Here is a 23865-nt window from a genome sequence, read left to right on the forward strand (position 1 = left end):
AATCATCCTTTTCCTACATAATTAAGTAGACTGTGCTAAACCTAACAAAATTTTGTGTGTTTGCTGAGGTAAGCATTCTAAACATCATTTCCTAGTGCTTGAAAATATAAAATATATGAGGATTCCGTCTTCTGTGTCCCTTAGAGATTAGATGGGTGGGGGTGGGGGATGGTTTTGTTTTTACTAAATCCCAAATATGGGCTTCTTTATTCCCGTAAATTTTCTCTCTTAAGAATAATCTGATTGGGCTTCCCTAGTGGCGCAGTGGTTGAGAGTCCACCTGCTGATGCAGGGGACACGGGTTCGTGCCCCGGTCCGGGAAGATCCCACATGCTGCAGAGCAGCTGGGCCCGTGAGCCATGGCCGCTGAGCCTGCGCGTCCGGAGCCTGTGCTCCGCAACGGGAGAGGCCACAACAGTGAGAGGCCCGCGTACCGCAAAAAAAAAAAAAAAAAAAGAATAATCTGATTAATTGTTGGCTCTGTTTGATTAGTTGTGTTCCAAGTAAATGAAGTATCATTGGTTTTTTATTTCTTTTTTATTTTTAAACTGTAACATTTTCTTATATATTATTTCCTTTTCAAGATATCATTTGGGAGACTATGGTGGTGAAATCCTTAATGAAGTGAAGATCAATAGATCAGAAAAAGAGTTATATGCCACTCCAGCAACTCATCATAATGGAAATCATCACAAAGTCCAAGAATGTAAAACTAAGGTGAGTATCTTCTGGGGAGAAGCATCTATGGTAGTATTGATCAGATAGTTGTTTTCTGAAATTGTCTTATAATAGTTTGGTTAAAGAAGAAAGTTATTAACATGCTTGAGTTCCTACTTTTTGCCAAGCACTTTGCTAGGATTTTTTATACACACGTTGATTCATTAATCCTTATAACTTCCCTTTGAGATAGATTTTTACCTCTGTGTGACTTCCAGATCATAAAGTTGTTAAGTGGCAGAGTCTAGGTCTAACATCAAAGACAGTGTGCTTTCAACTATGCTGTCTGCTTCTTTATAGAATATGGGTAATTAAAGCTTAGTTATTATCACGAGCCTTAGCAAATCCTGCATCGTAGTGGCAGGCATCAAAATCTAAAATTAAAGCTTTCCTCATTGAAACTATTGGAAGTTATTCTTTTTGTCATCACCATTGCCATAACCAGCATTTATCAGTTGCTATCTGTCTTGACTTGAAAAAGTCCTATAACTTCTGGATCACAGTTTCTTCCTAATAAAGAGCACTAGTAATTACTTTAGTTTCTTAGACTGAAGAATTATATTTATTCATTATTCACTGTTCCAAGTGAATATTAAAGTATTCAGTTGAAAAATACAAAAATTAATAAAACCTTTAAGGAGCTTAGATTTTAAAAAGAAACAGGTTATTGGCTGAGCATTTAGACAGTAGAGCTGTACTGTGTAGCAAGATTTTAAAAGTGACTTAGGGTGTTCGTGGAAAATTCATCTTTTAAAAATGTGCACAATCCTCAGTTTTCATGGGTTCATTCCTAAAGGTCAAGGAAGAATGTGGAGCAGGAAGACTCCTCCATTATTCAACTCACGTCAATTCAAACAGCAAAGTTCTTTCTTATTAATCACAGGCATCTAGCCCACCTACCCTTTAAATCACACTTGCTTCGCCATAAACAATACAATAAATGTCATTTTGTACATTATTTTAAAAAATCCTTTTTAGATAAATCAATGCTTTTCCAAGGCATATTATTGGTAGGCATAGAATATGAAAATCTCAACCCCAAATTACTGACAGAATCAGCCTTTGTTATATATTGATTCTTATTTTAGATCATCTTTAAGATTAAACACCCACCCTATTTAAATATTAATTTTAGAAATATGGTTGCATCCATTGTTGCTCTACCCTGTTTCACATAGTTAACTATATTTCCTTTGTCACACATCCCACCTTAAAATATAAGTAGTTTCTGAGAAGTTGGGGGTTTCTTTTTGATGTCATAGCTACATCCATTGTATAAAACCATTTATATCTCAGTAACTTGGCATTTAAGCAACATTTTCATCATGTGTAACATTTTTGACCCTAAAGTAGTTTTTACAAAAATCTGAGCTACATGGGGAAAGGTATAACTTCCTCAATATTTTTACACTTTCATAGTGCTTGTACTTTGATGCTTAGAACAGCCATTTTCAAACTTTTTAAAGTAGTAGATCTCTATCTATTAAAAGAATGCCAAGGGCTTCCCTGGTGGCTTAGTGGTTGAGAGTCCGCCTGCCGATGCAGGGGACACTGGTTCGTGCCGTGGTCCGGGAAGATCCCACATGCCGCTGAGCGGCTGGGCCCGTGAGCCATGGCCGCTGAGCCTGCGCATCTGGAGCCTGTGCTCCTCAACGGGAGAGGCCACGGCAGTGAGAGGCCTGCGTACTGCCAAAAAAAGAAAAAAAAAGAATGGCAATATGTTAAAACAGAAACAGAGCTGCTCTGTTGAGGAGAGGTGGGTGCTAGAACCCACCCCATCAGTCAGTCTCTTTGCCAGATGGCCTCTCACATACCACCACTGAACTCTGGGGTACCTGAGAACAGTTTGATTATTGTTCAGTTGAGGCAGTAATTATTCATTTGAAAAAGTGAAGTTTTTTTCCTAATTAATAAGCTTATCTGTCTCAAAAAAGTTACCCCACATGTAGGCATTTTTAAAAATTGAAAATGAGCATAGAAATGAATTATGAATTTATAATCTAATTCAAGTCATTTTAAAAATAAAAATAGTTGTTAATTTTCATCATTAATTAGTAGATTTAAATAAAATTAAAATATAATTTAAATACTTTTTAAATGCTGGATTGCATAATAGAACAATTTTTAAAAATCATTAACATCTTAGTTTAAGTATTGATAACAATGTAAAAAGTAAATTTAAGTGTCATAATTATTTTTCACTGTAATTTGTGAAAGCAAAACATTTTTCAGTTTATGGTCACATAATTATTTTTGCATATTAAAACCAGAAAGTAAAATCACCTCTGGGGTAAAAATGTATGTTTTTTAAAGAGCAGTATAGTTTTTCGTGCTTTCTATAATGATTTTCATTTCTTCCTTTTGGGGGAAAAATCGTCATGTAAACAGCACCCGCATCATTTGTCTTTGAAAGAAGAGGCTTCTGATGTGGTTCGTCAAAAGAAGAAGTACCCAAAGAAGCCTAAAGCAGAGGCCTTGCTAGCGTCTCAGCAGCCCGCTCCTGAGACACTGCCTGTGATCAATAAGAGTGACATTAAGCAGTATGACTTTCACAGCTCAGATGAAGATGAATTTCCACAGGTGCTTGTTTTAAAACTATTTTAAAGACATTTTCCTCTAGTCTTTTGTATTGCTATATTTTAAAACATAATTGACATCTTAGAGTTTTGATTCTTGCTTTCTTCACCTAATGTTATGACATAAACAGTTTCCACGTTATTTATGTTTGTTACTGAAATGGTATTTGCTTCTGTTATTTTCTATCAGTTGAATAAAGTTTATTCTGTTGTGTAGCATTTAGGTGGTTTTCAGCTTTCCCTTTTACAAAAATTGACATCTCTACCTCTTCCCTCTGTATTTAAAATAGATTATTAGAAATGGAATTCCTGAACTAAAGATTATAAATATTTTAAGACATTTAATACATCATTGTAAATATTCACCAACAATAATTCCACCAGCATTGTATTTTACAACTTTTAATGTAAATTCTGCTAATTTGTTTGGCAATAACTATTTGATTCTAAAGAAAATTTAGAACTGGTTCAAGTTTTAACTTGTGAAAATAATTATTTGGTTATATCACAACAGTTTTATAGCAAAGTGTTTGCAGTGTAAAAATCTTAATTTTTGTTTCATATGTGCTATCTTTAAAACAAGACCTTATTTTATATATTAAAGGATCAATTTAAAACATACATTGTTTAGCACCTGATCTAGCAATGCCCTCCTTTTTTCTTTTCTGTATGTTGTAGGCAACCTAAAGAGAGTACTATAACAAGCTTTATCATATTTTAACATTTTGACTTACTTGATTTAAAAAACATTTTTTTTTTAACCAACATGACAGATATGTTTGGAAGCAAGACAGTTCATAAAACACCTTGTTGTTGTAACTATTTAAAATCTAGAGTTTACATAAAACTTGTCCCCTTTGGCTAGATTATATTAGTTTTATTCTTTTGTAGATGATTTAGTTTTTCTACCCCAGATAATATTTTAGCATTCATACGCGTTGTAACAAATGCACAAAAATGTGTTTAATTTCGTATGCCCTTAAAAAGCACTTAAATGAAATCATTTATTAAAATTGTCAGAGGATCATGTAGTTAGACTCAGGCAGGGCTTTGAATAGTCATGGGACATTAATTAGATGACATTTGAAGGAATGAGAGAACAAATAGTAGGTCTTTCCCAGGTAGAAGATGTAGGGAAGGCCTCAAGGCAGAGAAAACAGCATATTAGAGGGAACTGCTAGCAGTTTGGCATTGCTGGAGCATAAAACACAAAGGGGAAGGGAGGTGAACGGAATGATGCCTGGAGTAGTAGTCAGATGGCAAATGGCCTCTATCGACATTATATATACTGAGAAGTTCTTAAAGAATTTTAAGTAAGAAATGACATAGTTAGATAAATGCATTTATAAAAGCCAGTAAAGTTTTGCTGTACACTCCCAGCCCTTTAAGAATGATGCCAGGGGGATACTATGTCCAGTAGAAACTTTTCCCTTATTGCTAGAATCAGTCCATCCATCCTGATAGACACACTCAGCATACTAGTCATATATTCCTCATCTATTAAGGGATCTTCATTTCTGTTCTAAATTCATATGTTTATTCATATAGTCCCCATTCCCACATGAAATTGCATTTTGAAACTTTTAGGTTCCTCTGAGTCCTTATACTAGGTCTTTGACAACATTAATTTTTAGAATGGTATTCCCCTGTTGCTAAACTGTAGGTAGGCATGTACCTAGAGTTGGACATTATTCAGTGAGGCAGCTATTTAGAATGTAGCTCTTACAAAATCAGGATTTTATTGCTAAAAAGATAATTAAAATAATATATGCTTCTTCTTTGTCCAATAAACAAGAACAAAGGAATAGGGAGCCTTAAGAGAACAAGCATTTTAACCAGACTTCTCCAACTGATTTGCAGCAGAGCAGAATAAAAACCCAGTCTCTTCTCGATCATGCTTCTGATTCTCCTAACATCAGCTCTCTCTTCCTATGTCTCAGACCAAATCCTGGAATCCCCTCCTGGGGTAGTCAGGAGGAAGGGATGCAAAAAATTTCTGAGGCTTTGTGACATCTCCTGTATATATTTTAAAAGAGGTAGATGATTTGTTAAGGAATCAAAGTGTAAAATTCACATTTGGGATTTCCTTTCAAATTTCAGGTTTGGGTTGTGTTCCCCAGGAAGAAGAATTAGCCCCAGCTTACTATTTCTGTGTCTCCCCCATAGTGTTGGTGGAGGTATATTGGAACCTCAAACAAATGCCTTTCTCCCCTGGATGACCCTGCTCAGTGGTAGTTACCACAGTTTGGAAATAATGTGGAGAAAGCATTTTTCCTCTCAAAATAGGAAGAGAGGGATTCGTGAGGTAATTTGCAAGTAAAAATGGTTGAGTCAGCGTTGTCAGAAAAAGAGATGTACTCCAAAGTGAAATTGCGAGACAACCGAAACTTAAGTACTAAAACTTTTTTTTTTTAATTTTAACCATTATGGGTAGAAATTTATCTAAACCATATTATTTCCCTGCCATATCAGAGTATATTTGTATTTCATTTAATCTGTTTTTGATGACATTTATAAAGTTTGCTGTTGTATAATATATCAGTGCTGCCCTAGAGGTCCACTCAGATTATGTAGGGATATTTGACCTAGTATCACTTGGTCCTGTGCTTTTTAATATGTGACAGCTTTTTGAAAGTCTTTATTCTTTTGCTGTCAGGTGGTGGGCTTAGTACTTCTCTCTGCAACCAGTCTGCTTACCTTTTAGTGGGTCCTCTTTCCTCTTCTGATTCTCTGCTTCTGATCTGCTAAATTTTAAAAGTGATTTATAAAAATGAGGGGAAATAAGGGACTCCCCTTTGAGTGAAATGTATGACCTTTTTGTCTTGGGGATGGGAGGCTATTCATAAACCTTTTTTATCTTCCTAGTTTTGGACTTTATTATAGAGAAATAAAGTTATTGTGTAAAAACATCTCTACTTATAGGTGAAGCATAACTATTATTACAAAGTATTTATGGCCACGTATAATATTTACAAAATGTAAATGGGATATATAAAAACCATACTAATCTTTTTAAGCCTATAATCCTTGCATGTTCAGAAACAGTTAGGCAATAATACCATGTGAGCTCACCTGCAAGAACCAGTCCATTAAGAATAATGATTTTTAACCATAGAAAAATTTTGCTAATCTTTAAATGTTTTGGGGAATTCACTGCCTACTGTATGTAATATAGGAGTGATTCACTGTTTGTGATCAGATTCTAATTTTAGACCATTACAAAGATTGTTGACTTTTGATAACTCCTAAATGGAATGCTTCATGCCTCTTTTTCTAGGTACCGTCCCCAATATCAGAACCTGAAGAAGAAAATGATCCTGATGGTCCCTGTGCTTTCAGGAGGCGGGCAGGATGCCAGTATTATGCTGTAAGAACTTTATTTTTTGTGGTGTTTTTGTGAACTGGAATTAACAGGTAACTCATGTCAGGATGACTTAGTCTTGATCTAAAAATGGGAAGTCAATCAGCATTTTTTATTTAATATCCCCTATGCAGATACCAATAAAAGATGCTTGAAGGTACTGAGTCCTTTCAAAGGAGATCAGAACCCTTTATTTGGAAATTGATAACTGCTCATATTTTAGAAATCTAGCTCACTTTGGGCTTTAACTATTACTTCAGCAGTTACGACAGCTACTCTCTATGTCATTGCTGGAGTTAGGTGAGCCCAGAATCTCTAATGGAACCCTAGATGGCTGATGAATGTTTATTGAAATTTACTTTTGGGCAAGCCCATCTTTTCCATACAAACCCAGTAAGTATCAAACATAAAGGAATCATTTTTAAACCTCCCCCATGGCAATATATTGTCAAATAATTATATTCATAACTTTTTGTCCCACTTAGAAAATGCTTTGTGCTGTTAAGTCAAGTTTTGGTGCATATTATATCAAGGAATGACCCTCACTTCCAGATGCTAAGGTTTCAAGTAAGGTGTAACGATGGAGTAGTGAGGATGGCTCTCATATATGGCTTTTGGAGACCTTTTTTCTTGTTGCATTATGGTAAACATATACACTTATAGCTTTTTCAGGGGTGTGTGTGTGTGTGTGTGTGTGTGTATGTATTTAATGTAGGAGAGGTGTAGAGAATTGTTTATAAGTTATGTGTTTGAGAAAAAGGAGACAGAAAGTGGTAACATAGAAAAATAGAATGCTAGAAGAAATAGGAAGGCAAAGAAATGGACTGTATGTTCTTACAAGTAAAGAGGAAGTATGAATTTGCCACATGCATACCTTCTTGAAGTGCAATTTTTACTCCAAAAAATTTCCTTCTAGTTTATCTCTGTAGGAAGTCTATAAATTACTAACTTCATTATCTCTACTTTTCTACATAAATGTTAAAAGCCACATTATTCTTTAAAGATATATTTCTTTTAAAATATAATATTATCTTAAATGTATTTGTAGTCACAAACTAAATTTAGTTTGAGTTATTTTGGTGAGTGAACTTTTAAGTCAGTTTTGTAGAATTTTACCTGGTTAATATTTAAACCCTAATTTTAAAGTTTTATATCTAAATTTTAATTGCTCTGCTAATGCTGTAGTTACTTTATTTTTATCATGATTTAACTTTTCTTCATTTCAGAATCATTCCATGAGTTTTTATTTTATTTTATTTTTATTTATTTATTTATTTTTTTGCAGCCTCGTTTGGACCAAACTAACCATTCGTTTGAAAATTCAGAATTGGTAGATTTGGATAAGTTGAGATACAGGCATTGCCTTACAATGCTCACAGTCCCGAGAAGATGTATAGGATTTGCAAGGAGGCGAATTGGCAGAGGTGGAAGGTAAACTGTTTTGACCTGGTTTTTGTTTACAAGCTGGAAGGGAGGGTATAAAGAAAATGTTGTTAAGTTCTTCTAGGTAATATTTGGCTTTATATTGCTTTTCAGGGTCATAATGGACCGGATATCCACAGAACATGACCCAGTCCTGAAACAGATAGACCCTGAAATGCTGAATGGTTTTTCAAGCGCTTCCCAAACTATAGACTTTTCTTCTAATTTCTCTCGGACCAATGCTTCCAGTAAACATTGTGAAAATAGACTGTCCCTTTCTGAAATATTAAGCAATATCAGATCATGTCGACTACAGTGTTTCCAGCCAAGGCTACTAAATTTACAGGACAGTGATAGTGAAGAATGTACCTCAAGAAAACCAGGGCAGACTGTGAACAATAAAAGAGTTTCTGCAGCATCTGTAGCTTTATTGAACACCAGCAAGAATGGCATATCAGGTAAGTTGTCACTTTGTTAAAAGTATATCCTCTTCTCCTTAATTTTTCATTATCCACTAAATAGACTCTCAGGGTGAATTTTGAAGGTTTATTTTCATGATCCTACTGAGGAAAGGAACTTTATCTTAACCTATTACATTTTTTTTCCAACCTAAGAAAGTAAACTCTATTATTGTGGTTCACATTTTAACCAAAATGTCCTAACTGATACCTATAAAACCACTGGCTTGTATTTTGAATGTGTGTGCCTGGTATGGTGAATGTGTAGGCACAATGCATAGGGAATTCCCTGTGGGCAAAGTGGTTATAAGCTGCTGTCAGATCATCATAGCACAATACTGTCTGCTTTTGTTAAAGAAAATTTTCATTTTATTATATTAACTTTGCTTAAATGTAAGCATTGCTTCTCAGGAGTACCATTAAAAGTTTTCTTTCTGAAAAATGATTTTTAAAGAGGTTCCCTATGAATAGTTGTAATTTTGGTCTGATAACTTACCTCTCTAATTGAGATTGGAAAGGTTTTTCCTCTTAAGAGACATTGTATTCAAATTAATATACATAGGCATTATAAAATAATATAACATCTAGAGGATCTAAAATGTAATCTTGATTTGTTTTCTTCTGTGGATAGTCTTCTCTTTATCACATGTATACAAGTATGTATAATTTATAAATGTCTTTGTAATGTATACATTGCAAAAAAAGCGTGGTATCCAGAGGCAAAGCTAGATGTGGCTTGACTTATACTATTGATATTCTTTCTTTCTCTAAAATGTATATATTTCTAAATTATTTCCTAGATGGTGCATTTTAGTATGCAAAATTGTTGTTAAACTTCTTCAAAGTGATTTTAAATCATTTTAGGTTGACATTTGGTCTCAATAGTGTTCCGTCTTTCTTAATTACTGAACTGTTTATTTTCAAACTTGACTTAGACATTTATCTATTTAAAGGTTGTTATGGAAAATTGGATTTGTTTGAATGATTGGAAGGTGGCATATCATTTCTCCAAATTAGTTGGTTAATTTTCTCCCAAACGAATTTAGGTAAGGAAAATGGCATCCCGTTATATAAAGTTCATGAGTCTGTGAAGTTTAATGACCTTTTGAAGCTCAGATGGATAAATACCTATTATGACTTCAGGTTGCAGGATTCTTAGAAATCTAAAAATAGTAGGAAGTTGACGAATATTAGGTCAAATCTTTTTTTGAGCCAACTCTAAGACATTGTTCAAATTATTTAACTTAACTGGAATTCCTGTACCAAAAATTACTCACAATAGTTTTTGCCAAAAAGTGAGTTTAAAAACATCATATATAGGCATTTATAATTAGATTTGACCATAGATTGAAGTTTTTCTCTACCAATGAATACCGTAACAAAAAAGTGATTTTAATATGTTCCTTCTTAAGTTGAATATGGCCAAATATTTGCAGCTTTCTACTGTACATTCCTGATACACTCCAGATCTATGTGACTCGACTGTTTTCCAGAAAATGTTTGTTGCGCATGTTATTATATCATCAGTACTCTGTATGTATGGATTCAGAATGTAACGTAAATAATTCCATACAGTCAGTTCTAGAATTTTATGACACTACCATATATCAGCATAAAATAAGCATTTAAAGTATTATTTTAGGCATGCATGCACTTCTCAGGGAACTTAAATCACAAATATGCAATGCCAGCATCGTAGATAATAAGCCTTTTTTTATTTTTGCCTTTCCCCTACCATCAGAAAAAAAATAGTAGTTTTGGTCTGTGTAATTTTTCCTGCCTTATGTTTATGTATGTTATGTAATGGTACTATGTCTCAACTTAGTACCATTTCTTTCTTCCCTTAAAAAGGTTCAAGGTTTAAGGAACAGCTAAGCTACATTAGAATCAATGTTTTAGAATCAGGTCTTTCAAATATGTATTTAATTTTTTATTACTAGAGTAAAGGATTTTGTTCAAGTTTTTTTCTCTCCTAACTATGACCCTCTAGTCATTGAGGCCACAAGGTGTTTTGTTTTTAACAAATTTCTTTTGTTTCAAAATATTAGGCACGGTGTATAAATTCATAATGAAACAAGTCTTTTTAACAGCAGTTTTGTAAACAGCTGAAAAGCTATGGCAGTATTTTTGTTTGTATGGGGCACGCCATGCCGCATGTGGGACCTCAGTTCCCCTACCAGGGATCAAACCTGGTCCCACGGCAGTGAAAGTGCGGGGTCCTAACCACTGGATTGCCAGGGAGTTTGCCTGTGGCAGTTTTAAGTACCCACCTGTACCAGTTATATTCATTACATAGTTTCTCAGTTCTGGATAGATCATTTTAAGTGGATTCAGTTATAATTCAGTAAATATTGATAGAAATTCCTTTTCTACCTAAAGAGAAGGTTATAGGAATTTTTTTAAGTTATATTTTTATATTTGATGGACATGTACAAAAGAATTGAATCTTCATATATTTGGTTTCTTTTAATCTGTGTGTCTAACACTTTTGCTTTCTACTTACTCTTCGTGGACTTGATCAGGAGAGCATGCATGTCTTTAAGAGTAACAGGACTGATATTTGTCAGTTACCTGGCAGAGAGTCAAGTACTGAATTTTCTGTTTCACAGCGGGGAAATCCCGGCAAATTAAGGATTTAATCAGAAATAGAAACCTGACATATATACATATATACACTATTGATACTATGTATAAAATAGATAACTAATAAGAACCTACTGTATAGCACAGGGAACTCTACTCAGTGCTCTGTGGTGACCTAAATGGGAAGGAAATCCAAAAAAGAGGGGATATGTATATGTATATACGTATATGTGTATGTATATACATATATGTATATATGTATATGTATATATGTATACGTATATGTATATACGTATACGTATAGCTGATTCTCTTTGCTGTACAGTAGAAACTAACACAACATTGTAAAGCAACTGTACTCCAATAAAAATTTTAAAAATAAATAAATAATGGGGGAAAAAATAAATAGAAACCTGATATAGTTGACAATAATATTTATTTGTATCACAAGTTCCTTAGTTCTTTAAAAAAAAAAAAACAACCTTGAACTTGAGGGCCAATGGCAAAGTATTTTCTTACTTTTATGTTGTTCTTAACCCAGTTAATGTTTTTCAAGTCATAATCTCTGTGTCCTGAACGTATTCTAATTATTATTTTCAATATGGTACTGAATGGACTTAAAGGGAAACAAATAGAACTGTGTGTCATAGTTATTAGTAAGAACTAAAGACTTCATTTAGTTAACTGTTAAATAAAAGTATGTTTTCTTAATTGAAAATCTCTTCTCAAAGAATAGAAGCAGGACAGAAAGGAAAGATAGATGTGCTGAACATAGCAAGTGGATAACCAAGGAAAATTAAGTTTATACATAATTATTTAGGATCTAATATATGCAAAGCACTATGTTAAGTGTTTAAAAGTTTCAGAGTTTTAGAAGACAATAATCCTTACCTTCAAGGAGCTTATACATGGATTATACATGACAGATATTATATTCTTTATATAAATAGGTGGTAAAGTTTTCAGTCATTTGAAACTGCAGTATTTAACTATTCTTTTGAGACACTATTCTTAAATCCTAACCTTAAGCAAATATATTTCACATCTAAAAGTAGCATTGCTTGTTCAGACTTGAAGGGCTGGATTAATTTGCTTTTTTTTTTTTTAGCATCTTTAAGGATTAATTTACTTTTAATCTTGGTTTAGACTAAAGTATCGTTGCAAGTTAACATGTTTTTTCTTTTCTCATTTGTATTGTATACTGAATAGATAGATACTAGCAACTCTTCTTGAAGCTTTTGACCAGATTCAAATATCTTAATATTACCAGTTTGTAAAATCAGCAACATTTTGGGCAGTTTTCCAAGAGAAATTCCTGGTTTTTAATTTTTCCAGTGTCTTTTCCCATTCTTTTTAAAATTGCCATAAAATGTTTGCAAGCATAAAAGTTTTAAGAAAGGTAAAACTATGTTTTTAACAACTAGCTAAGGTACTCACAAGGATTTATTTTTTTAGTTAGGGTCACTTCTAAGGGTAGGAAATGGATTCAGACTTCAGGAGTTTAAAAGATTTTAGTTTGACTGCTAAAGGAAATAATATTGAAATTTCAGTTATAACTATTTAGCTTGGATGTCGGAAGTTTAAATGGATCTTTAGTCTGTTTTCTTTATCTTCACATCTCATTTGTTCCTCATTCCCCACCCCCTTCACCGTCTCACCTCCCATCTTCACCCTCATTATTATTCCCACAGTTTTTCAGTTTATTCATTAGTTACATTATAGGATGTGTAGTCCTGGACAGGTAATGTCGTCTTTCATGGGTTGGAAGATTTGTCCTCAGAGTAGCTCCAGTGTTTTTATGTGAACTTTTACCTGATTCCTTACTATGACCTAGAAGGTTTAAAATAGGATCTCTCTCCCCCTCCATATAGGCCCAGATCTAGCTTTTAAAACAAACAAAAATTGCGTATAGTCAGCATTGCTTCAACAAAGCATGTATTAAAACTTTTATAACAAAGACCTGCCTGGTAGGTGAAGAAGTGCTGAATAATATATTCATTTCGACTTTTAGATAATCTTTCCTACCACATTAGATGTTCTTCATTAAGCTACAAAAACTTGGTCTCAGCTAGTGTCTTTAAAAATTCATGGCTTCCCAAGAATTCATCATCTTAGCCCACTTTGAGAAACACTGCATTAAAAGTTAAAAGACTATTTTAAAAAGGCAGCAGGTACAAGCCCAAAAATCATATGTTTATTTTCTGTTGTGGGGCGGTCATCCAGAAAATACAGAAGGTGTTTTGATTAGATTTTTCTTTTTATTAGTTTATCAATGAAACATCAGTACAGAGTTGACAAATACTTGTAAAGATTTCACACGTACTCAAGAATATATTCTCCATGGGCCCAGGTTTAAGGAACAGTGATCTAGGGCTTTAGAATCAATACAGCAGTGTAAAATCTAGTGGAGATGCCTAGAGTATGTTTTTGATGGATCACTGTCAGATTATAAGAGGGAAAGGTGATGAGGGACCAACCTAGCAGAACCACCTTATAGGAACCACATGCCTGAAAGGTGAAGAAAGAAATGAGGGATGCCTAGGATCTTTGAAAACAGAATCAACATTCTAAGGATGGTGACAAGTGTTCTAAGAAAAAGTACATGGATTCATCTGAAGAGTAAATCAGACCGATAAACCCAAGATAGGTAAAGAGCCAGGTACAAAGAAAGCCAGAAAGGTTAGAGGCTTAGTGAAAAACAGACTGTCAGTTACATACACAAAATATTTAGAAATGCAAGTGTGTTATTAATGTACAGAATGACATATTTGCATACGTAAAAGGGGAAATTCTGTAATATGTGACCTATTAGAATGTGTTACCCAGGGAGATTTGCAAAACTCCTTACTTAGGGAAAGGAACACTTCCTGTCTGTCTGGAATAGTGAAATATTGCCTTCACAAAACAATCAGAGTGTGGTTACTTTTAAACTGACAGGACTTGGAGGTGTGGGGTAGGGGAGATGGATGACCAGCATGGATTTTACTTTTAAGCTAGCAACTCATGAGAGCAACTAGTAGAAAGAACTTGGCTTGGCCCTAAGCAAGAGAAGCAGATATCGTTTCTCTTTTCATACATTCCCACTTCCCCTTTATGCCACTACCACCCATCCATAGTTGGACCCCTATTCTGTATCTCATTCCTAAAGAGATTTCTTCACACTGTTAAGTATGACCTTTTCCTGGTGTTATTTTAATGCTTGCCTCTTGATAACTCAAAGCCAATGTAAGAAATAAATTTCTTATGGAAGTATTTCAGTAATTTATGAAAGGAAAAATAATTAGTGGAGAAGGTGCTTTCAATCACATTACCATCCTCCACCTACTAGTAAGTCAACCCTGAAGATGATAATTCAATACTGTGTCTGTGTCATTAAAACCATACATTTCTTACCACTTTCCACTCACCCTAACAAAATGAAAGAGGTCATTTAGGGAGGATGTTTTGTATGTGTTCTAATTCTGTGTCATGATTACTAATTGCTATTTTTGTCTAAAAGTGTTTAATGCTCTAGAAAATTCTGAATGGGGAACATAAGCATTTTTCAAGCACAAAACACCTTTTAGTAAAAAAAGAACTAGATGTCAAGAATGAATCCAACATGCTGAGCTTGCGGTGAGGGGGAAGAGGAAAAAAAATGAATGTAATATTTTAAGCATATCCATATTTTGGAATTAAGTTTTATATCAGTGGTTTTCAACTAATAACAGAATCAGGGATGAGAATTTTGGTATCAAAGTCAGCCTGAGTTTTAAAAAGTTAGGCAACACTTGAACATTTATTTGAGTAATTTCAGTTGCGTCTTGGTTGGGATTTTATGAGTTTTCTATGGGGAAAAGGATGGGGTTCCTGAGCAAATTAATGGTTTCAACAAGTCAGGGCAGTAAGTAGACATATCCCCCCAGAAAACAGGAAATTTTATTAGCATCCCTTTTTAATAGCTACATAAAGTGATCATCTTTTTATAAAAGCAAGTAGAATACTCTAGTTGGCAACACTTTGTTAGCTAATGACTACTAACCAAAAGTAATTTTTTTATTAAAAGAATACAATTTGTTCTTTCTAGTAATTTATATGTATACTTTATTCTGATTAGTAAGATTTTATAATTGTCTGACTTAAAAGCTTTTGGAAAAAGAAAAGATTCTCATTTCTCTCTCAATTTTTAAATAGCTACTAAAAGTGTATTCTCTTTATTTGCTTTATTCCTCACTTAAAATTAACCACTGTGACTTCTCACCTTTTCATCACAACATAAATCTTAGCTCTGGACAAACATAACGCTGAATTTGAGTGAGCAGACCATACATCAGATTCCAAGTCCATTTCTTTTGAATTGGTACGCTGTTTATACACATAGGACTTAAACAGATTTATTTGGGTTTAACTTAAGATTTTCCTTCCTGGCTTTGTATCTAATAAACTATTTTTCATCTCTCCCAAGGTTTTCAAACAGCTGGAAATTCATGAATACTTCACATTTTCATTTCATTTTGAAGATATTAAATTTAGAATTAAATTTTTTTTCATCTAAAAATAGAATACTTGCAGTGAACTTAACATGTGCAAAGAAAGACATTTGATTTTGTTGGTAATTCAGTAAGATAACTAATGTGTACTTCAAAAATACAGGTAATAGTAAAATTTTAGAGTGAGCACTATCATAGGCCCAGTTTTTTTAATCTTCTAAAAATAAAATTGCTATCTCAGAACTGTTTTTTCCTGATAGTCCAGTACTAATTTTAATGATAACATTATAGAACAGAAATGAAGGTATATATAAAGCTTTGTCCATCTCTGGGGCCTAATTCCTTTTTCATAGAAAATAAGCTGTACTTTACATAACTTGTTATATGTCTAATTTACCATCAAATTTTTTTTTTAAATTTCTCATTTATGATCCTACTAAATGGAGAACTTGGGGACGGGGGCTAGTTAAGTAACATAGGTTGAAGGTATAGTCTCCTATCTAAACTCCTTCAGGTCATATAGATTAGATAGCTAGATTACATTTAAAGGTTGGCTCATATTAGTTGGTGTTTCTTTATATGTATCTTTTCTTCCCAACTACACTGTAGGAGTTTATAGCAGGGACCCTCTTTTTAATTTATTTTTTCCCTGTATTCATTCTTAACTCTTAATGCAGCACTTTTCATCATAGATAGTAAATACTTGTTGATTAAGTGAAATAGTTGGGAGAGAGGAAAGAAAGCAATGAAGAAAAATAGAGTAAAATTACTCTAGTAGTACATGTATTCTGATGTGATTTAATGTTTTGTGACTCTAGTAACATACTGACTTCTGTGGAGATAGCTTTGTGTCCTCTAAATCAGTTTATCAGTGATCTCCTTAAATATCAGTGGTGAATGAAAGTTTGTTTACATTTCTTTGAAAAAAGTGTTTCTTATTGTAACTTTTCTTAAGTAATTTTTTAAATAAAAGTTTTAAATGTCTTCTTTTTATTTGACATTTAGTAACTGTTAACAGTTGGTAACAGCATAGTTGATTACATCCGAGGATGCTGAACACTTCTCTGATTTCCAGCCCATGTTTTTATAGATAGGACTTATTTTGGACATCAAATCTATTGGCTTAAACTATGGTTTAAGTCTGAATAAAAGGGAGAATCCTTATATTTGAACTACGTTATACAGTAAAATCTACATATAGGAACTTTTTTAGCATGTGATATTAGAAGGTCATAGATATTAGCATAAGCCACTTTGGCTGAAAGGTCTGTCGTTTTTATTCAGTTCTTTGCTGCTGATGTATATTGTGATTTGAAATTGCTTTTCATCTTAATCGTGGAATAACTTCATATTGTATTCTACTTGTGTTGCTAAAGGTACTTTAAAACATATGTATTTCTAAAATTAATGTCCTTTTCCAGTGACAGGGGGTATCACAGAAGAGCAATTTCAGACTCATCAACAGCAGTTAGTTCAAATGCAAAGGCAGCAACTTGCTCAGCTTCAGCAGAAACAGCAATCTCAGCATTCCTCGCAACAGACACATCCAAAAGCACAGGTAAACCTGTCTTTTAATCATGGTTATGTCTATTCCTTTCTTTCATAATTATATCTTTTTTTGAAAATTTTAGTCAGGTCACAGAAGATAACCTTGTCATTACCACTCTTGATTCTGGAGATCAAACCTAAGTGTCTTTTCAGTTCATTTACATAATTTTAAGTGACTAGTTTATATTTTATGAGAGGAGCACTAGAGCCAAATATAGTATTTTTAATTTAGGAAAGAAATAAGTACATATTTTTGGAAGGGTTATTAAGAATTCATAGAAGTGATTATATTCTCTTAGAACCATCATCGCCCACCCCTACTCCCCCAGAAATATTTTTGTCAAGGATATGACTATCCTAACTCCTTCCTAACCTGTGCATTTAAGTGCCATGTGAACATGCCCCATGAGCTGAGATGTAATTGTCTCGACTTGTGCCATAAATCCAGACAACATAGCCCTTTGCCTATTTGAATCACATTTCCCTGAAGAAAAAAAAATTGCCACTAGGTGAGGTTTTCCTAGGCACCATTAAATGATTGACAGTCGGGATAAGAGTAAAAATACCTTATAAAACTGTATTGCCAGAAGAAAAAAAGCCCTGCCAACACCTTGATAAGAGCCTCTAAGACTGATTTTGGACTTCTGGCCTCCAGAACTGTATGAGAATAAACTTACGTTGTTTAAGCCACTAAAAAGCTGTTAGTAACAGCTAAGCAGTTCAATACAGAATCAAAAGGAATATGACCATTAACTTTGCCTTTGTTTGCCTTTTCTGAATCTCAGGTATGTCCAACCTACTGAAACATTAGGCTAAGACACAGTTTTACATTGGGACAGAAATGACTGTTAGTCATCTCTGTTATTTCATTTTGCCCATAGTATGTAGACTGTCAAGTATTTTTTTTTTTTTTTTTTTTTTTTTTTTCTGCGGTACGCAGGCCTCTTACCGCTGCGGCCTCTCCCGTCGCGGAGCACAGGCTCCGGACGCGCAGGCTCAGTGGCCATGGCTCACGGGCCCAGCCGCTCCACGGCATGTGGGATCTTCCCCGATCGGGGCACGAACCCGTGTCCCCTGCATCGGCAGGCGGAGTCTCAACCACTGCGCCACCAGGGAAGCCCTCAAGTATTTTTAAAGGCATTCATTAACACTTATTGGCAAAATGAATAGGGCATTAAAGGTTTGGGTTGTTTACTACCCTAGCTCTTTCTCATAAATAATTGCTTCCCAGTTTTTAGTCGCTTTCCTGTTTCATATGATGAAAATAGCCTATCGAGTCCTAGATCTCTTAACCTAAACACCTGTAACTGTTCAAGATGAAAAAGGCAGCAGCCTCTTGAGTTTGCTCATTTCTTAACATGTTCGTGAACTCATGTCTAAAAAGCTGAGAGTTTAATTTTGTTTATTTTATAGGGCTCAAGCACCTCTGACTGTATGTCTAAAACACTTGACTCAGCCAGCGCCCATTTTGCTGCATCTGCGGTGGTCAGTGCACCTGTTCCAAGTCGCAGTGAGGTAACCAAGGAACAGAACACTGGCCACAACAACATAAACGGTGTAGTGCAGCCTTCAGGTAAGCCTGTTGTTTCATGTGATACTTACTAGCTCAAAGTTGCAACTCAGTGATTCGAGGTATGGTTTTTGGTTTTCAAATCCAAGGGAAAACATCGTACAAGAAATCAATCTGGACTCTTCATAATATCTATGGATATGTATGGTGGAATAGCTGGATGTTTTCTAGAATTCACATAGAGCCTGCTCCCTGTTTCCTCCCACACCCACTGGATTCCTACCTATGTAACACTTCACCCTGCCTCGTTTTATCCACATACTGTCAGTTGCCTCACATCTTAGGCAACACATCGAGCTAATTGCTAACCATCATCGTTGAATCATTTGTACATTTATAAAAAGGTGAAATACAATTTATCAGTAAATTGGAAATTGGGTTTACCTTCCCAGTCTTACATACTCACAGGCCTGCTTTCTCTGACTCCTCCTCATGAAATACAGTATTGCTGTGAACGTATTTCTGCTGCTTACTACAGAGTCCTCAAAGATTTGCTGTTCCTATCAACCCTCGACTACTGCTCAGACCCTAGGGTTTTCCTCTTGCTTTTACATATACCCATGATTGTGATTGCCCTTCCTTACTGATGTTCTTGCATGTGTAAATTCTAATGGAAGTCCAACCTTCATCTGCACCTGCCCTCAATCTCCAGAGAGGACCTCTCTGTCCTATTATACAGTTTCCAAATATGGAGGCAGGACAATACTTTGCAAACCCTTTTGTGTAGGCTAGTAGAAAGAGGGTGTCTTTGGGGTTGAAACAGGTGAATATGTTACCAATCAGAAGGTCTCTTTGGAGCGGCCGTTATGTGGAAGGTTAATTTGGTATTTAACTAGATTACAAATGTTTGCATTTCTTTTTATTTTTAAGCTCCTAATTTTTTAAAAAGTTTAATGTCTCATGACTTGAATGGAACGATTTTTTTTTTTCCTTCTCCTTCAGGAACCTCTAAAACATTATACTCCACCAACATGGCTTTATCATCCAGCCCAGGGATTTCAGCTGTACAACTTGTAAGGACAGTTGGCCACACCACTACAAACCACTTAATCCCAGCATTGTGCACAAGCAGTCCTCAAACACTTCCCATGAACAATTCCTGCCTGACAAATGCAGTGCACCTCAATAACGTCAGTGTTGTTTCTCCAGTCAATGTGCATATCAATACACGGACTTCAGCACCATCGCCAACAGCCTTAAAACTTGCCACAGTTGCTGCCAGTATGGACAGAGTGCCAAAGGTTACTCCTAGCAGTGCCATCAGCAGCATAGCAAGGTGTGTGTGTGTGTGTGTGTGTGTTTGTGTGTGTTTCAAGTATCATTCTGTCCCTTTCTGCTATCCTGTGGGAGGAAAGATACTTTTTTTTTTTTTAACTGCTCAAGCAATAGATGTCAATTGATTGACTTGCTTTTCAACAGATACTGAATATCTGCTTAGTCTAAAGCTCTGTGACTTAGATCATTTGTTTGAGGTCACTGGTAGGATGTTTAAATGCCAATCAGAACTGTAAAAAAAAAAAAAAAAGGAAAAAAACCCCACATCAACTTGGGAACCATCAAACTGAAAAAATACATCAGTCTATTTTAGAAGCTTAATTTATTCTTCTATTACTTCTTTGTAGTGTAGACAGTCCGGAAGGCTACAGTTGTTATGAGCTTCCAGAGCTTTAGTTTTCAAGTCAAAATTTGTATTTTCTTCAGTATTATACACAAAGGGAAAGTAAATTATTCTATGTATATTTTAAAATTGAGAATATTCTGAAATTAACTAAATCCATGATAATGTATTTCAGATTTTTTCTTTCTGTGACACTAATGCGTGAGAATAAAAAAAATTGATTTGCATGGATTAATAACTACATGACCGTAAACCTGTAAAATTAAACTATAGTAGAAAATAATTTAAATAATATTGTGCTCCAAATGATTATTCTTTTTGAGCATCATATGCTCCATCTATTGTAAAAACACTTGGATTGTCATATGTTATATATTTCATAAGTAATTTATCATTGGCTTCTACTGAAATATTGTGTTAAATTACTGTCTTTCCTAAGTAAATAGTTATAATCAAGTTCTTAGGAATTACTAGGATTTTTTAGCTGAAGAAAACGTTTCCTCATTCCTGTATAGAAATTATAAAAATGGGAGATGTTCTTCTGCAGTATGTGTTTTGTTGTAATTACATAAAAATGTATCTATAAATACTAAGTGATACACGTCATATTCTAGAGAGTATTAATGTTTATTTTACTCTTTGCCTTATTATAGAGAGAACCATGAACCAGAAAGATTGGGTTTAAATGGAATAGCAGAGACAACAGTAGCTATGGAAGTGACATAACCTAAAACATGTGGCTTTGACCTGTGCTGATGGTGTGCAGTCATTCATATTCCAGCTGAATGCAAAAGGCGACACTCTGTGGATCACAGAGCGTAACAATGGACCTAAATGGACTAGAGTATATCGGATGTTAAATCGATATATGATGTATATTTTGTAAAATTGGGAAAATCACTACCTTGTAATATAGTTTATTTGTATCATCAATATTATTTCTGTTACTTGAATAGTAGATATTCATCATCATGCTTTTGCACTTGAATTTGCAACTGAATGGATTTTAAAAAATAATTCTTTAATGGGATCATGAGCATGAAATGGGATCCTGCATCACTTGTTTTAACTATTTATTTTGCCATGTTTACATTTTGTATCTTGTAAAAATAAATCCAACTTTGTGTCTAAAAAGTTAAAGATTCATAGCTAGGAAATGAAATTCTTGTAATTTTTTTCTAAAGGAACTGTAAAGTTTTCACTTGGTTCATTTTGTTTCACAATTTGACTAGATGGACTTTTTGGTAAATACTTTAGTGGCATTTCACTGTCAAATATGAAGTTCAAGGCAAAATAGTATTTTCTATTACTGTGCAGGGGAAAGGGATGGATCGATACATGCAAATTTAATGTAGTAACTCACTTTTCCATATATTTTGAATGTATATTTCTATTTATAATACCAGTTTATAAAAAATGATTACACAGAAAAAAGGACTAGGAAAAATTATGCATCTAGCACATTTAAACTGTGCAGGTATGAACATTTTTCAAGGATTACATTTTATCTGAAGACTGCATATTTTAACTGGCTTTACCTGTACCACACCACATAAAGGATATTTTGCCAGGTATGTACTGCATTGTGTGATTGCAGTAACCATTGGAGGTCTAGATATCGAGCCATCCCGGGTGCTGGGAGGGGGGGGTCGTGGCAAGATTTTGTCTTTTCAGTTTTGGAGAGGTTTCCTGTGGCTACAAGGCAAGTAACGGGTTGGAAAACGTCTGACTGTAAGCGTTGGACACCTTCACAGTGTAGTGTTTTAGTGACTTTTTTTATACGGTTCTTGTATATTAGATACGTGTAGTGGTGTTTCAGAATGTTTGTTTATGCACTAGTTCAGACAACTTTCCCTGTTACTTGTTCTTGATAAGTGAAAACTGCAGGGAAATAAAAATACATATCAAAACATGGACATGCTGCATATGTGTTTATTTCACAATGTGCACACAGTGTAAGTTAAAATTTAAGGGAGATGATAGCACTTAACAGCACTTTTCATTTTCACAGTGCTTTCCAAGCATTAATGAAAAGAATTATAAGAAGCTCATCTGTGGGCACTATTGGGTTTCAGATAATCCAATATAAACTACCTTTGATATGAAAAGTTCTTAAAATATTTTACAGAATGTAAGTAATTTGCAGTATAACATTCATTGAAATCTCATAAATGAGCCTCATTTTATAAATAAAAGTTTAGAGTAGAATTATATTGCAAGGGGTTTTGTCAAGTAAGTACTGGGAAATGTAAATATTTTTAATGAATATGATTAAAACCATTTCAAACTTCATAATTTTATACTTTACATTTTTTATATCTGCAGTCCTGAAAGTTGTAAATTGATATGTCAGTTGATTTAATGGATCAGGGTTTCTGCCGAGAGTGGTTTTTATTCAGGTCCTGAATATGTAAAGCAATTTATGGTCAAAACCATAGGAAAAAATAAATTTAATTTCTTCATTGGTTGTGACCTGATAGGATCCATGCTCGTTTCTTCCATACTACCTCTGGAGTTACTCATTGCTGATGATATAAAGAAAATAATTTTGATTTGATGTGTAGTATGACTGTGTTCATTCTGCTTTTAGTTGGATGTATCTCCTTGCTATTAAGAACTCAAAACAACTTTAGTGCCGATTTCGGAGAAAGGTTTTTATTTCCATTTTACTGAAGTAAAGCATGAAGAAAATTGGCCTTGTGATACACATGTTATAAGTAATATAAGTAAAACAAAGAACTGTATTTGTACAGTTTCTGGAGATGTGGCAAATCCAGAATTTATCAGAAACTGATCACCAGTTTGTTTTTTTGTTTTTGTTTTTTAAGTAAAATAGAAAAATTAAGCCTTCCATATCTTGGTGATTGTAACTGTTTCACAGATTTCAGTTACTTGCACACACATTTTTCCAGTGCTTTTCAAGAACTTTAGTGACATATTTGTTTTTACATTATTAAATTGAAGAGTTTATTTTTGCACAGGTCCTCCACTGGACAATACCACCATTTCTTGGTTTTTCTGATGAAACTAAGATTGGTACTTGTAGTTCAGTAAGCTTCTAGGGTCCTTGGAGTGTGTTTTTTGATGGGGTGGTTTGTTTGTTTTAAACAAAGGGGTAACTTTCATGTGCTGGGATATCTTGTAATTGAGTATAGGTAAAAATAGTTACAAATTGTATTTTTCTGCCTTTCTAAAGAGAGTACCCTTTTTTCCCTCCTGGTAATTCAAGATCATCATTATGATTACTATTAAGATAAAGCTCTAAGTATATTTGCAGATGTGTTACATATCTTCCTTTTGCAGAAGACCAAGGGAAAAATTAAAATATCTGGAGGACACATTTAAAAAATATATACAGAAAATAAATAAATAAATAATATATACAGTCCACACACACATTCTATCTTCTAAAAAAATGTTGAATAGGGTACTTGCAACTGTGCCTAGTGGGGTTTTTTTGTTTGTTGATTATTGCCAGGGTTGTTTTTTGGGGAGGCAGGGGGAGAGTAGTAAGAAGTAGTAACATTTCAGAAATTGCTCCAT

The 23865-nt window shown here is 34.2% G+C and overlaps 1 protein-coding gene across 2 annotated transcripts in view; it reads left to right on the plus strand.

Moving 5' to 3' along the window:
• EPC2 (enhancer of polycomb homolog 2) overlaps positions 1-22794 on the plus strand; it is a 107667-nt gene extending 84873 nt beyond the window's left edge. Inside the window, exons 6-14 of one of the 2 annotated variants that reach the window (XM_049712487.1) lie at positions 585-717; positions 3106-3297; positions 6571-6660; positions 7940-8085; positions 8191-8534; positions 17008-17144; positions 18548-18707; positions 19647-19980; positions 20976-22794. In XM_049712487.1, coding sequence (XP_049568444.1) covers positions 585-717; positions 3106-3297; positions 6571-6660; positions 7940-8085; positions 8191-8534; positions 17008-17144; positions 18548-18707; positions 19647-19980; positions 20976-21048 — 1609 coding nt within the window. In that variant the 3' untranslated portion in view covers positions 21049-22794. Of the gene's footprint in view, positions 1-584; positions 718-3105; positions 3298-6570; positions 6661-7939; positions 8086-8190; positions 8535-9487; positions 9565-17007; positions 17145-18547; positions 18708-19646; positions 19981-20975 lie in introns of those variants that run through there. The other variant, XM_049712488.1, reaches the window with a different exon arrangement.
• Positions 22795-23865: the final 1071 nt, after the last annotated feature.

The sequence above is a fragment of the Orcinus orca genome, chromosome 7 (assembly GCF_937001465.1).
Source record: "Orcinus orca chromosome 7, mOrcOrc1.1, whole genome shotgun sequence".
Classification (NCBI taxonomy): domain Eukaryota; kingdom Metazoa; phylum Chordata; class Mammalia; order Artiodactyla; family Delphinidae; genus Orcinus; species Orcinus orca.